The sequence below is a fragment of the Argiope bruennichi genome, chromosome X1 (assembly GCF_947563725.1).
Source record: "Argiope bruennichi chromosome X1, qqArgBrue1.1, whole genome shotgun sequence".
NCBI lineage: Eukaryota > Metazoa > Arthropoda > Arachnida > Araneae > Araneidae > Argiope > Argiope bruennichi.
This window is the reverse complement of record NC_079162.1, coordinates 16,989,354-17,006,035: the sequence shown is the minus strand read 5'-3', so window position 1 is coordinate 17,006,035 and position 16,682 is coordinate 16,989,354. Positions and strand designations below refer to the sequence as shown.

At 30.5% G+C, this 16,682-nt stretch overlaps 1 protein-coding gene across 1 annotated transcript in view; it reads left to right on the top strand.

The window, feature by feature from the left end:
* The window catches only part of LOC129958337 (protein dachsous-like), a 196,228-nt gene that overhangs the window by 153,934 nt on the left and 25,612 nt on the right, over positions 1-16,682 (top strand). The window contains exons 3-8 of the mRNA XM_056070754.1: positions 1,951-2,131; positions 5,265-5,495; positions 6,671-6,907; positions 8,399-8,574; positions 8,681-9,515; positions 15,596-15,874. Coding sequence (XP_055926729.1) covers positions 1,951-2,131; positions 5,265-5,495; positions 6,671-6,907; positions 8,399-8,574; positions 8,681-9,515; positions 15,596-15,874 — 1,939 coding nt within the window. The remainder of the gene's footprint in view (positions 1-1,950; positions 2,132-5,264; positions 5,496-6,670; positions 6,908-8,398; positions 8,575-8,680; positions 9,516-15,595; positions 15,875-16,682) is intronic.

The window sequence follows — 16,682 nt, the reverse complement described above, 5'->3', positions numbered from 1 at the left end:
TACCTGTGGGTAATGAAACCCCTGTTTTAATAATTTATAGACTTAGTTTCACATTTCTAAATTTTTTTTTTTTTTTTTTTTTTTGCGTAATCAATAAATGGTGTATTTTAGTAATTCGCTGAGAATAAATGCTTTTTTTATATATATATCATTAAAAATAACTGAAGTAATAAAACCTTTGAAAATTAACTATATTTATTGCTTAACTATATTAATTCCTTCACGTGCAAACAACTAAATTATACAATAATCAAATTATATTGATAAACTTTAAACAAATGTAACATGAAAAATTATTATTTTCAGGGGCTATCAACTAAAATATAATAATGGCGAATATTAAAATATTTCAGCATTTTATATGACAGCATTTATAATGACTCTCATAAACGCAATGCAAACTTACATTGCAGTCTTAATTTGTTTAATTAGTAGAATCTAGATCTTTTATGAATTTGTTTATTTGGTAAGTAGGCTGATATCAATTTTTAATTGATCTGTCTGCACCTTTTAACTTCCGTCAACTCAGTGACTTAGGCAGTTGCTTTGTGGGAAATAACGCCATTGGTTGCATTTCATTGACAAGCGGCTATCATTCGAGCCAAAAGTTTAGAATCTTGCATGGGTACTTCCCATCTCAATTAGCTAACTGCATAATAGCCATGAAAAAAAATTAAGTTATTGGTCGTTTTTGTATCCTGTATTTCTATTTAAATTCATTCATCATTCATTCGAACTTTTAAAATAGGATTGATATGATTTTTTGTGAAAAGTTGCATTAGTAAAATAGAAGAAAGTATCCTAAAATGAGCAAAATTCATTCATTTTGCTAGATTGTATGAATGGTTGAAACAATTTATTGTATCATTCTGGAATGGAGTCATTTCACTCTCTTATTCAAGAATATACATATTGTATAAGAATGCAAGCTTGAATATGATTTATTCAAAACCTTAAGTATCTAATTCTTTATAAGTATGAAAATTTTCTTAAACACTGTGTTGCACATCAATACATTGACAATTTTTGGATGCTGAATGAAACTATACAATAAATAATATCCAGATATTCCGAACTAAAATTCTTAATCCTTTGCATTTCGAAAAGTAAAAAGATGCACTATTATACGCATGTAGGTGTAAAGGTTCCTTTTAATGCGTAAGAAGCTAAAAAATAATCATAGATGTGTTATAATCCCTAAAAATTAGTGTGTAAATTTTTGCTATTGTAGTAATTTTTACAGCTTTTATAATATCCAACAAGAATGACGAACCAGTCTCGATATAGAGATACAAAGGGTTAAGATTTAATTCCAAAATTATTTAACTTAATAGATTATCATTTTTACTAATTATATATGCGTGCCTGCCCAGTTAGGAAAAATAAATCTTTTTTTTTTTTTTTTCTTTTATTTCTAAAATATTAAGCATGATTATGGTGAACTATTTTATTCTGAATTCTTTTCACAAATAAATTAATCCTCTAATTTCATTATGATTTAGTTCTCGCAATTTGACGAACAGGTCAGTTATTGAAATAAAAGGAAATTTCGTAGCTAAAGAATCATATTGGAATTTTTTTTTAATACACTTTTCATATTTGTAACGATGGAATATGTGACAGTTTTTGTTTTTTTCTTTTCTTACTTCATGATCAGCTGGAGTAATCAAATTTTGTACAATATTGATAGCAATATACTATTGCAATATTTTCAAAACATAATTGTCAGTTAATTCAATAATCCAATTTTGTTTCTATAAGACAGGGTCCACCTCTAAGTATATTTGAAAAAATACAAAAATAAAAAATAGATTTCAAGTTTGAATAGTATTGAAAGTAATGAATTATAATTGAAAAAAAAAATACAAATTAGAAAATAATTAAGATAAAACAATCTACTTTTTATTGCACAAATAAAAGTGCGTTTTTGACGATTATTCTCTTTTTCAGGTATCGGCCACAGACCCTGATTGTGGAGTGAACGCGATGGTCAATTATACGTTTGCGAAGGGTATGATGTCTTTGCAAGATTTGACACTGCAGCAAGTGAGTGGAGACTTGTGCATAGCGAGACCTTTGGATCACGAAACGCGGAGTTCCTATGAGATTCCGATATTAGCGACGGATAGAGGTAATCTTTCTTTCCATTAACTTCAGTAAAAAATACTCATTGAAAATTCAAAGACCTATTTTGTGTTGCATTAGGATTTTTTGAAGGGAAAAAACAGACTCTTAACAGATTTCATCATATTAATAGGAAGCATTTTGTAACACTTATTATATTCATATATACTGTCTGGAACAGTTTGAAGCATTGGAAAAATTCCTCTAAAGCATTTAAACATATTGCAGTTCTTTAAAAATGACCAGTGTTGAAAAAAAAATTGCTTATTCTTATAATGGATAGTACTTTTTGTAAAACACCTATCAACAGTCTTCATATGTATTCAAAGTTTTGATTGTATCCTTTCAATTGTCTTAAACACCGATAAATATCTGGGCTCATTATATTTCTTGACAATACATATTAGCAATACATTTCTGTGGATTTGTTGAGAGTTTAGTCTTAATATAATCAACATGAAAAAAGAAAAGGTTGGGTGCGTTCACACTTTTTTAATAGATGCCCTGAACAAGTACTGATTACATCCAACTGCATCGGAGAACAATTGTATCTATAAGGTTAGATAACAGTTTTTTGTGACGATATATTTATTTAAATATATTTGTTTTGCAAAAAAAGAAGTAAAAAAGACATTTGGAGGAATTTATTTCATTATTTTAATTCAATGGAAACTGAAGTACCGTACTGCATAGTATATATACTATTTAAAAAATTTTGTTAAACGTTCTCCATCGAATGTAACGAAGATTGATTTCGGTGGTTTAAAAGTAATATTTTCATTTGAACGGAAATTTGATTCAAGATGAATTGGATATATTACTAAATAAAGATCCTTGCAAGACTCGATAGAAATCGAATTGGAATAAATAATTGAAGTCGAAACGTCTCTAGTTTACCAAAAGATGTACAGCGATGTTTTCCAACATAAAGATACGTAGGTGCTTGCGAATCGAATGGTTCTCGAGCCTCTAGCTTGCAGCGATTTGTAGATGTGGACAGAGTTTGATTTCGTGAGCCAAATGTGTCGAACATGAAGATATTCACAGTTCACATGTAGTTCGTTGTTTCCTGAGAATTTCAAACAAACCTGCAACTGTTATTCAATTTTAATTTTCGCCCGAAATATTGGCTGTTTCATTATTTATTCGTAATGCATAAGTATTTAAAATTTTATCCTTTTATCGCTTCTTAAAATTAAAAATTATGAATTTAGTGAAAATTAAAATTTCTGCGAAATGGAATCCCTTTTTACTATCTCGTAAACGAAGTATAGAGAAGGTATTGTAATCATCAGAAAATTCGACACGAGATGTTGACGAATCTTCACGTTTTAGGGTGCCTAAGTACAAAAATCACATTTAAAAGAAATGTTTGTCTGTCTCTTTGTCTGTCTGTGACAAAAATAACTCAAAACCCCTTTGATCTAGATGGATGAAATTTGGTATATAGTCCTTGCACGAAATGTGTAGATTTCAATCAAATTTTGAGCAAAATCTGTTCAGAAAATCTGGTTGTTTGAATATCAGTTAACACGATAACCACAAAAGAAAAGAGCTAAATGGATAATATTCGCTACACAGATTGGATATCTATATTATAGACATCTGTCACATTTTGTGCCAAATCCAACAAGGAATTCGGCATCTGTCAGTCTGTACTTTCAGAAGCATGTAAACACAATTAGTCAAAAATGCAATGACTTAAATATATCAAATTTGGTACGCTATTTTGCAGCTACATTTGTAGTTTTGCATCCAATTTTGATTTCATACGGTTAGGAAAAACGAGTCTAAAACACAAATTCGATTTTCGGATACCGTTAAACATATGCCAGGAATGAATCGCCAAAAATCTCGCCAAGGGTAACATGGTAGATTCAGTAAAAATGCTGAATTCACTCTAAAGGTCAATATTTCTTAATTATTGTACGCCATTGTTATACAAAGTATTTTATGCATTATACGAGGTCCATAAATTTTATTTTGCAATGGCTGAGGGATAACATCTTTATTAGAAAGTATGCGACAACGTTTTGGAGAGACCTCTCCTGCTGGTTTCTAAATCTTCAAATAAATATTTTGAACTAAATGCCAGTGCATGGCTACAGCAACAACATAACAGGTGAGAAAAGTTGCAAAATATCTGGTTCATTGAATGTAATGAATAAAAGGATATATTTTCAAAAAATAAACAAATTAAGTTAAAGACAAAAATGAAATTTCATAAAAAAAGGACCAAGAAAATATTAAAAGTATCATTTAAAAGGAGATAATTGTCCGAATTATTAAATAATAAATTTTGCAAATAATAATAATAATAATATATATATATATATATATATATATATATATATATATATATATATATATATATATATATATATATATATATACTTTTTTACTCGAAATCTCTTGAGTATAATAATTGTAAAATTAGAATGAAACTTGCAATTAGAAAAGGAGAATGTGATAAGAAATGGAAGCGAAACGTAGATGTCCTTTATCGCATTAGAAAAATAATAAAAAGAAGTTGGTGGGAGAAGATAGTTCATTATATAAAAATTATCAAATGAATTAAAAATTTCTTCATTAGTGAACTTAAGTTGAGAAATGTATTTTAAAAAATGCTTAATATCATAGAAAATGAAAATCTATTTTTTTTTACTAAATGCTGCTGTATGTAGTTTTTCATTGTTAATTGGCATGAGAAAAATCTGAATTTCTGTTTCGATATCACTGTTTTGTTGCATATATTTTTAACTAGTCGCTTTGGGCAATCAGCTGGTTCCCCATGAGTAATGGTTACATTTGATCTTGGATAAATTGTTTAGATATCATTTTATAGTTATTGTAGTTATATGGTTATATAGTTATTATGTCATTCGTGTCAGATTCTAAGATATTACATTCGAGTCAATACTGTTCTCATTTCGTTATTTGAATGTTGCGAATTCAAACTTCAGGTTTCTTTGGTGGAAGAATGTTTCTGGATGCAGTAGAAACATTCTTCACTCATGGGCATTATAATTTGATACAAAAGGGACGATTAACTGTTATATGCATTCTTAATTGAATGAACGGAACATAAAGTGTAATCTTATTTGAATATGAGGTTCAATTGTTTTTCCCTTTGATTTCAGGAGGATTGAGCACTACAGCAGTCGTCAAAGTCCAGGTGTTGGATGTGAACGATAATCGACCAGTGTTTTATCCATTGGAATATAACGTCAGTCTGCCAGAAGGAGAAGTCGTCTCTTCAGCCATTGTGGTCATTGTTGCAACAGATGAAGATTCGGGACATTTTGGAGAAATATATTATGAAATTATTGCAGGAAATGACTTAGGATTATTTCAAATGGATCACCGGACAGGTAAATGGGTTTTGTCTCAATATTTTGAAATGTTGCATTTACGTATTTTTTTCTTTTTTCAAAAATAAGTATTTTCGTGTATACACTTTTGGGGATGGAATTTTTCTCAATATTCATTCAAGATGGATTTTCATTTGAACCTGTAGATAGGTTGAATACTTGTTAGAAAGAACATAACACATTTTAAAAAGAAATGTTAGGAATTTTCAACACTTGATTAAATAAAAAATCTGCAACCTAAAGGTAAGTCTTCCTTAAAGATAGATGCTTATTCTGCCTGTTACTATTTCAAATGTTTAACTGTAAAACTTTCCAATATTACAGTTAAAATGAAGAAATAATGATATACGTTAATGATTAAAGCAAATTACTTAGCAAATTTAAAATGTACTTTAATCTTATAACGTTGAAAAGAGTGAATGCTTTCACTATTATATCTACATAAGAAGCATCAAATTAATCAAATTGTTGCACTGAATCTCAAAAAGTAAAGGGGAAATGTTTTCATATTTAAAGTCAATACACCAAATAGTCAAAACCAGCTAAAAAAAAACAATTTTTGTATTAGTATTGTTGGCCTGTACAGTGTGAAAGATGTGTGATGAAAGTGATTAAAGTGAAACAATGGAAATGATGTTAATATCATTACATTATTGAAAAGCATTATTGCAAAATATACTCAAAATTAATTTTAAAAAATTGTTAAACTTAAGAAAAATAAAATTGTTGAATCGTATATGGTGTAAAAAAATCAATTTGTTCAAACATTATTGCCAAAAAACATCAACGTGTAATTTATTTTGAATTCTAATTAAAATTTTAGTCTTTCCACGGTGCGTTTACCCACTTTCCAAATTATATGTGTAAACTTTAATAGCTCTAAGTTCAAAAGTCTGTTCAGTGAAGCACCAACGAATAAACACACATATTTCGCTTTTATTATTATTAGAGATTATATGTGATCTATTTAATATGTAACGAATTCTATCTATGGTAGTTTGAAGCACACTTTAAGGAAATTTCCGAAGGGTTTCGAGTGAGAAGAAGACCACTCTTATATAAACCAACCATAATTAAATATTTTTAAATGCTCTTCATTTAACTGCTTTTAATTTAAATCTAGGAATGTCATTTCAATTTCAGAATTTTTAAAAAAGATTTTGAATTATTTTCAGGAGAGATATTTGTTCTGCGGCCTCTGAGTACAGAGCATCCATTACACCACTTAATAATAACTGTGAAAGATGGCGGAGGATTAGAAGCGACTGCTAAAGCCCATGTATATATCAGTGTAATCAGTTCCGATCAGCAACCGCCCGTCTTTCAGAAGACTCGCTATACGTTCTTCGTACAAGAAGATGCAGCTCCCCAGTCAGTAGTCGGAACAGTTGTAGCAACAAGTCGAGATCCAAGTAAGAATTTCCATTTCATTTACTCCCAAAATCTCTACCTTCTTTGATTTTGGCTGAGTTAGGCTGATGGAGATGCATTATCTTTTTAAGAACTGTCAAATCACGAAGATTTCTCATTATTGTAACTTGAATTCACTCACTATTTCTATAAGAGGATTTTTATACTTCGCAATTCGATTTCAAATCAAGCACTTTTAAATTCAAACAGATGGTGTTGACATTTCAACTTTTTTCCTATTGTCAAATAATTTTCGAATTACTCTATATTCCTGGGATGTTCCAGAATAATCTACCGATAATGTAAAATTTCCAGATTTTTCTAGATATTTCTGTGTTTTGTAGAAATCTTTATTAAATTCTCAAAATTTCCAAAATCTATTAATGTTTGAAAATATTCCAGAAAATCACCAAACGCACCTAAATTTTCTACATATTTCTAGAAAATTTATGAATGATATAGAAAATTTTGGAATGTCTAGTTATCACTAATTTTCAAAATTTATATAATACTGTGTAATATTCCGGATTGCTCTTGATGTAATTGTTAAAAAGTATTCGAGAATCATCTATAATTTTACAAAATACTCGAGATATCTTCAGAAAGTAATATTGTTCGAAAATATTCTAAAATACCCGCCTAATGTTCCTGGATTTAAAACGCTTTAATTTTTTATCCTTCCCTCAGCGATTACGCATACAATGTTCAACACCACACATTTTTTCTCGCTTTATATGTAATAATTGTCGTAGTTTGCTTAAAATCTATCCTGTAGTTTAGGAGGTATAGGCATGCAAACACATACATATAAACCATATATATATAATGCCTTTTATTTTTATTAAGATTTTTCATCTACGGGCATTCGGCTATTTATTATTAATGAATTTGCTGAGCTAGTAGTATGACCACAACTTGCCTTATAAAAAGAATACGGATTAAATTCGAATGACCAGACCGCCGCGACAGCATTGGCGGGAATTAAGGTTGAGTTCTAAGGGCCATAACCGACCACGGTGCCACCATTCCCGTGGGAAACACGTCCCGTCATCGTATGGATAAACCGCTCCCTACCATTTCTGTACTGACCCAGGTGGCGAGAACCAACCACCACCATGCCGGAAGTTTCTCATCCTCATATGTGAGGTGTCCCCAGGTGGAAGTAGTTGGTAGTATAAAGTAATAATCATTTATGAATCTATAAAGGAATTTCAAATTACATAAAAGCCAAATTAAATTGTAATAAAGATTTTCTTCAAATTTTTATTTGATAGTGTCAATGAGATAACAAGAGTTTCCTTTGGATTTTATAAAAGTAAATAAAAAAATTAACAATTAAAAATATTTTTAAAATTTTCTCTTCTTTTAACATTTTGCAGTAAGTAATTTCAAAATAAATAACTCTAAAATTATAATTATGTAATAAACATCTGGACGTCGTGAAATAAGTTCAAAATTTGAAGAAGTTTTCTGACATTTGAAATATTCTGTAGGAGCTGGTCCTGTACGGTACATAATATACTCTGGAGATCCAGAAGGCTTCTTCACTATAGATCCTTTATCAGGGACTATCAAAACTAAAGGGAGACTTGATCATGAGACTCATCCTTTCCTTCTTCTAAATATCCAAGCAACAAGTGGAAGGCCACCAATATATGGTCATACTCAGGTAATTCTTTCTCTTCGTACTGTTATGTATATAATTTTTTCCTTGCTTATTCATTGCCTAGATTTTTCTAGAAGTCATCTCTAAACATTTGAATCCTTTGTTTCAGGTTAATGTCACGATATGGGATGTGAATGATAATGCTCCTCGCTTTTCAAGCAACTCTCTGAAAATCAGCGTCCCTGAAAACGCTGATTTGAGAACTCCCATATATGTTGTCCATGCTGAAGATCCCGACAGTAACCGAAATGGTGAAGTGCAGTACATTCTTCTAGACAATCCTGATAACATGTTCGTTGTTGGAGAAAGATCTGGAAGTATAATGTTACAACACATGCTTGATTATGAACTTCGTCGTCATTACATTTTGATTTTGAGTGCTATTGATTCTGGAAGTCCACAGCTATCGTCTAATGTGACTTTGATGGTCGAAGTACAAGATGTTAATGATAATGCTCCAACATTTGAAAAGAGCGAATACAAAGTCAATGTTTTAGAATCCTTATCCGTTAATTCCCAATTTCTCCAAGTTACAGCTACAGATATGGACACTGGAAACAATGCTCGGTTGACTTATAAATTAATTGCAAACAATGAAGAATCCACTTCAAAATTTGGTATATTCCCCAATAGTGGATTTCTTTATCTAAAAGAGACTCTAGATCGTGAGGCCATCGATTCATATGCTCTGACAGTTTCAGCTTCTGATAATGGAAGTCCATCATTATCATCTACAACTATTGTGATCGTCCAAGTTCTGGATGCCAACGATAATGATCCAGAATTCATTGAAGATACGTTTACATTCAGTGTTTTCGAAAATATTGATCAGGGTCAGCATGTGGGAACGATTTCAGCCGGCGATAGAGATCTTGGAAATAATGCTTCGTTAAGGTACAGTCTACTAAACTCGAATGGGAGTTTTCAGATCAACCCAGTAACAGGTAAGTTTTTTCTGGAACATTACAATCTAACGCAAAATTCATTTCAAAATATTAAACCTTTGCACTCGGATGGTGCCTCTCCCTCACCATTCGAGATGATGCATCATTTTGAGGCTTTATTTATTTATTTTTCAGTTTTGGTTATTAAAAACGTTTACAGAATGGTAAAAAGATGTATATTAATTTTTTAAAGAAATTCGACTTAAAACAATCATGTCTATTTATTTTGTGGAACAATACACAAATAATTGCATTAGGTGAATAAAAATGCATCGAATTACTTTTCCGAGTGTAAAGGGTTAATAGCATGTAAATGAGAAAGACAAGGTATTCTTTATCATTTTTTTTATCATTGTCCATATGAAAACTAAATAGTTATTGTGGTTCAAGAGTTTGCAAAACTATTGTCACTTAAAAAAATTTTTCTCACATCCCGCTATATATGAAAGTATTTTGAAACGTACCAGTGATTAACTATTTATTATCTTAATTATTTAATTGAAAAAAATTCATTGTTAAAAACTTTATAAACTAAGGCAGGGATAACAATCTTTTTTGTTCAGTAGCGGATAAAAAACATCCTGTCCGATATGATTTTATTAGAAGGCTCAGTAAAGACTCAAAAATGTTTCTTTGAAAAATTCTTTATTATTAAGGCAGTGAATGAAGCTGTGATTACATTCCTAAAAGCTATACTATGATATAAAATTTCTATAGTATTATTTTAAAATCTTCAACACTGAGCGGGCCTTAGTTTTTTTTTTTTTAACTGATAAATCGTTGCCTGAAACATAACTACTGTATTATTCTTACATCAATAATATAATGCTTAAAATGTATTTACGCGTGTTTTACATTATATTGTCACTAAGACGCTAGGAACAATATAGCGAAATTTAGAAATTAACCAGATTTATTAGTCCGAAGTAACTCGCAACATAAAATAATAAATTTGTCTACAACATGTGAGATTCAAAATTTTTGCATTTAAGGAATATTCTAGATTTAAAAAAAAGATCTAGAATTGTTCAGAGCGTTAAAAAATAAACGAGAATTTGACGTAAAATGCCGGTTCATGCAACAGATAAGTCGACTGTTGCGGAGATTCGAAATACAGATAAGCATCTTAATAGCTCAATGCTTTACCAGCCAATGCGTAATAGCTGCCAATAAAATATCTTTATGCGGCATTGTTTCCCTCTTAAAATGAAAGTGCTATGCTATCCGATTGATTTCATTTAATAATTTTCTTTCTGGAACATATCATGGGTCTTTCATAAATATAATTCCCAAGATAAGTGTCATCCTGTTTGCAAACTATCTACAGTTTCACCCGATCGTGATATGGATAAAAATGCCAGAAATTATTCAGAAAAACCGACCTTTCGGATAAGGACTAGATCTCCTAAAACACCATTCGAAGTTTAGAATCTTAACGTCGATATCTATATCCTGAGGTTTCAGAATATACAGGCTGTCTAACTCTTTTGGATTTCACGACTATAGAAATTATCTTATAAATATACTGATCATCTGTGTCATCATGGCAGAATGGGATCATAGGGTTCAATGTCGTTTCAGTCTCTCGTCCATGTTTCAGAGAAAAAGTGTTAATCCTGTTTATGATTTAGCAAGGGTAAATGGCGTGATATCTATGCCCATATTTTTTCACCTCCTCGTCATATTTGATTTTTAAAAGTGGTATAATCGCACTTTTTGCTTTCATGACACTTCAGAATCTTGATTTCGCTATTTTGAGAGATTTGCGAATCCAAGTGAGCGGTGTCTAGAGCATCATACGAAGCATGACGATTTCATCTTCAGTTTGTGTCTATGCCAGGACAGCTCCAATAGCAACTTTACAAATGAACAACATTTCAATCTTTCTGTCCCGTACCATTATACATGGTAAACATATCGGAAAAAGTTTTACTAAAGCATTCTGTCAATCCATTTATTTGAGGATGATTTTTGTTGTTTTACGTAGTTCTACGAAGTCTGAAACTAGTTAGGACTGAACTTAGCATATTTTGATAATTACTCATATTTAAGAGGAATTTCCAAAAACAAATACTTCACAATTTCTACTTCAACAGTTGGTAGAGTTTTCAGCTTAATTTGTCAGGTAATTTGTACAAATGATGATCCATTTATTCCCATAAGCCAGTCCTAAAATTCTTTTAAGAAGAGTGATTCCAATGCGAGGAAAAAGAGCTTTTACAGGAGGAAGTAATAGGCTTTCAAGTAGTTTTTGGGGATTGTATTTTCTTTGTTCCCAAACATGGCAATGCATACATATTCTAAACTATTCATTTCGAATACTACATTCCTAACCATTTGAATCTTTTATGAATTCTCTCATTCGTTTCACCAGTATGTCTGTTCGGAGATGTATTTGCCAAACTTCTTTCCTGTTGAATTAAAATTCTTTTTGTATATGATTGTACCAATTGATTCATATTATTTCTTAGCTGTGAATGGAGTAGAAAGAACAAGGATTATTTTTGCGCGATTTGATTCTTCTTCTGTGCGACAGAAATTTTCATATCTATATAATAACTAGAGTTATTACTTCATCTGTTTGAATTCAAAGGGTCACTTTTGGCCATGTATAATTACTCTCAAGATGATTTTCCTATCGGCTGTACAAAATTTCTATTAACAGCTTTGAGAATGACGTTTTCGACATCAAAAAACATAAATTTATCTATATCGATGATATTTAGTAGAGGCGACCGTCAAAAGATGTCCCAAAATCCACAAGAATACATATCGGCTTATTATCTATTGCAACATGTAGGTGGTTGCCAGACATTTTGACGGTTGCAAAAAAAAAAAAAAAAAAAAAAAAAAATCATTGCATGTAGTAGTGTATCGAAGTTAAAAATCCCCGGGGAGAAATATAACTTTTTTGGCCGTTCATGAATTTTCCTTTTAAAAATTACATGAAAACATTAATATTTTGTTCTGATGGCGCCTCATAAGACTGGCTCCCGAGACATCAATACCACCTTGTCACCTGGTGGCTACACCACTGGCGATCTCACTTCCCTGGAAAGCTTTTCTGCTCAATTTTCGTCGTTTCTAGGACTTGTGGGGGATTGACTGGATCAGCTATATGGCGACGGATAGGCTTTGAGTTGGACTAGGAGTGGATCGGCGAATGATGTTTGGTCATAAAAAAAAATCTTTATTATGTATATGGTCGACGTTCGGTTGGTGAGCTCGATTATAGGCTAAAACAACTAAAACAATTAAAGTCTTTCCCTAACTCTACTCGGATGATTAATTGGCTACTTAATTGTTGGTGGCAATACAACTAGCTTAGGTTCTTCCGTCATTTTTGTCCTCACGAAAATGCATTCCAAATTTAGAGATATTCCACCTAAACGAATATTTTTTTACAAAAGTCGTCACTATGATCCACTGCTGAAATTTTTATTGTCGTCAAACTTCTAACGAAGATGTAAAGAATCAATTCAGCAATAATAACTTAGATTTATTTGTCCGTTGAACAGAATTGAATTATCAAAAAGGCAATCGAAATTTCGATAAACTTTTTGGGATGTTTTCGGAATACATTAATTTTATGCACTTGAAGTAATTCAATTTAAAGTCGTTTAAAAGGTAGAATATTATTCTAATATTTCTAATTGATTATTTTTCTACGAGTTTTATATTATGTTGTTGAAAGACTTGTTGTATGTTGCTTCAGAATTTAAAAAAATGTCTAATTCTGTAATTAAATAATATTTAAATTCTGTGTAAAACTTTTTTTCCCTTCTGTTTCGTTTAAAATCACTTTTAAATTTGAATCTTGGAGTTTTATAGGCGAAATATTTAAGCCAACTCTCCCGAAAGGAACTCGTAATTAAATTTTTGTCAGTTCATCAGAATTTACAGCTTAAAACTGCTTGTGTAGAGAATTCGGTGTAGGAAATTAGAGATTTCAAAAGTGGGTTTCCAGGATTTGCATCGCTTAAAAAGCCCCTAGTAAGCTTTAATCCATTCCTGCATAAGAAAATTTGTCCACAACTAGTGGAACTCAGAATTTATACAGTTCAAGTATATTCTCGATACTTATCTGGAAGTTTAAAGAAAGATCTAGAATTATCTAGAGCTAAATAAACAATTAATAAATTTTGGACTAAAATGGCCGTTCTAAGAGTCTATCAATTCAGAAATTTGAACCACATACAAGTAGATTAAACTTTTGCTAATTGACTGATTGAGCTATCGTGGTACTACTATTCGATGCTCACTATAGTAAAGTCGTTGATAAAGTTTCTTTGTGCGTCAGTATTTTACAATGGAGAAACTTTTTATTAACTTTTTATTTAGTTGCTTAAGGACTAAACTATTTTTATTAAACTATTTGAGGCGCAAAAGGCAGCAACATGGAACGAATTATTTCAGGTTATGTTTTTAAGATAACACAGTACACTCTTTCAGAAATTTCTTTCATACACAATAATATTAAAAGTAATTAATGCCATTTTTGCAGATTGTATTATGAAATTGATTTTGACAGAAAAAGTCAGTTTGGCAAGCACTGTTATTTTAATATTTTTTTAAAATTATTTCAACTGATTTTTATTTGCTGGATTATTGGCATCAAATGGAATTGAAGATCTGACTCTTCGTAAAATTGTAATGATTATTTTTCCGAAAAAACTCTGAAAATTACAGAAACGTTATACTTTTTATTGATGACATTTTAAAAAAAATAACTAGATCTGTCAAAAAAACGCATATTAATTCTTATAGTGCATATAAATGAAAGTCCTTGACCAAAAAAAAAGTCTCAGGGAAAAGAAAATACTTGCACAATAGAAATTGAAGTCTAAAAATATACATTTGAAGTTTGTATAGGTATTAAATAAAAACTAATAATGCTTGTAGGGTTCTAGTTTTTTTAATATGTTCTTAAAATATGCACAAAAACATTATTTGAGCTCAACATGATCGAGTATTTTTTTTTTAATTCAAATTATGTTTTTGCACATTATGAATAACTTAGTTCCGACAACAGAAGATTACTCGGTTTGTCAAAATTTAGTAATTTTATGAAAGTTTTGAGCACAATCCTTTTCTATAAAATAATAGTAATAATGGTACAGATTAAAATAAAAATATATATTTATATATAAAACTTTCTAATTTCTAAGCAAGTTTAAACCGGTACAATTAGCTTGAATTTTCGTTACACGAGTTTGTACATCACTGATTTTATTTTCAATAACCGCAATATAGTTTGATGTAATACAGATATCTTCAATTTTATCCACAATACCACCTTTCGAAACACTTTTATATTGAAGTTTCACATTAGTACCTACAGAAAGCTGGATTTCAGAATTATAGTTTTCAGCAGCTTGCCAACTCTTCTGATAGTATGTGTCAGTAATTCGAGAAGGTTTCAATCATGGCTTTTTCTCTACGTAAGAATAAGTAAGAAACAACAAAACATTAAAATACAAAACTTCTAAGAGGGGGAAAACCCACCACTTTGTGTAAAAACTTATATTGGTTCTGAAAAAGTTCTGATCTGGAAAAGTTATGGATATTAGTTAGGCAGTAATGAAAACTCCAAAAGAACGTAGAACATAAATAGAAATGTTTTGAGTAGTGAAAGATGACTATTTCACCTAAGGAGTTGGTTTATATTCAAAAATACTTTTAATTAAATAACATCAAGAAAGAAAAATTGCTTCAAAATGAAAACGAAAATAGCAACATTTTCAGTTTGAGACTGTAAACATACAGAAAATTTCAAATATTTTTAAAACTAGAAAATTTAGAATTAAGCTGCTTCTAATTGTGAGTCATTGAAAAATGCAACAAAGTTTTTTTTCTGTATTTTTATCATTTTTAAGGTTTTTTGTAGCCTTAAGCGGTTACAGATATTAGAATAAAAGATATTATAAACTTCTAAAAATGTTTCTTTTAGCAAGAAAGGTAATAATCAATATTTTGATATAAATTGTTTCTCATCTCTTAGATATTATCATTAAGAATATGTATTTTGTTTGTTTTTCAATTACTGAATTTCAAAATGTTTGGTTGTATTTTTATTACAGGTGAAATATTTACAAAAATGACTCTAGACCGTGAAAGCCGTTCTAAATATGAGCTGACGGCTGAAGTTAGAGACCAGGGCACACCGTATCGCTCTGACCAAGCAGTTGTTAACATTCAAGTTCTGGACAGAAATGATAATTCTCCTATTTTTGTGGAACCTGTGGAATCGATTGTTGAAGTTTTGGAAGAGCAGCCACTAGGTACAGAAGTTGTTCAAGTTGTAGCTGAAGATGCGGATGAGGATGAAAATGGAGCTATCGTGTACGAAATTATCCAAGGTTAGTTCTGCGACATTTTAAAATTCATGCTCTAACTGATAAGGTGAAATTAGAAAATATTACCAAATAACAGTAAAGTATGCATTTAAAAAAATAATATATTAATTAATTATATAAATTAATTGAGTAGAAACGCAGTTCATAAGGCTGATCTCCATCAAAAGTTGCAGAATCCAAACTTCACTTCGATTGAATACCCATCTTGATCAGGTGATTATATACCGTTGTCCTGGTAATGTCAGCGTCATTTGCTATCTCATACGTAATATAATAATAGCGAGCATTATCTCGATAAGATTCGTATCCGTTCTTGCTGGACGACCGCTACAGTCCTCATTTTTCAAGGCAAAATCGATATTTCTAAATCATTTAGACAAGTTGCAGAGCGTCATAAAAGTCCAATCCTCTTCTTTTAAAGCATTGAAACATAACATGCCGTAAATATTTCCTTTGACAATCTATAATGAATGGTGTAATTTTTTTTTAAAGACTGTGTCATCAATGAAATATACTTCGAACGAGCTCAGGAACACAGATGACTGGTAGACAAACCTGCATGCTTATAGCTTATATAAACATAACAAAGTTTGTGCGAAAGAAACTTATGGGACACCCTAATAAATTTATTAAAGTTATTCTGACTTAATAAGGTGGAGAGAGATAATAGATTCAAATATGTATTTTGATCCTTCTAATTTTATAAAAGAGATTCTGTTATTTGGAGCCATCATGATCAAATCACTCATATTTATATATGCCTTTTGCTTTATGTTAAATTTTCTGCAAAAAAGAAAAAACAATATTTAAA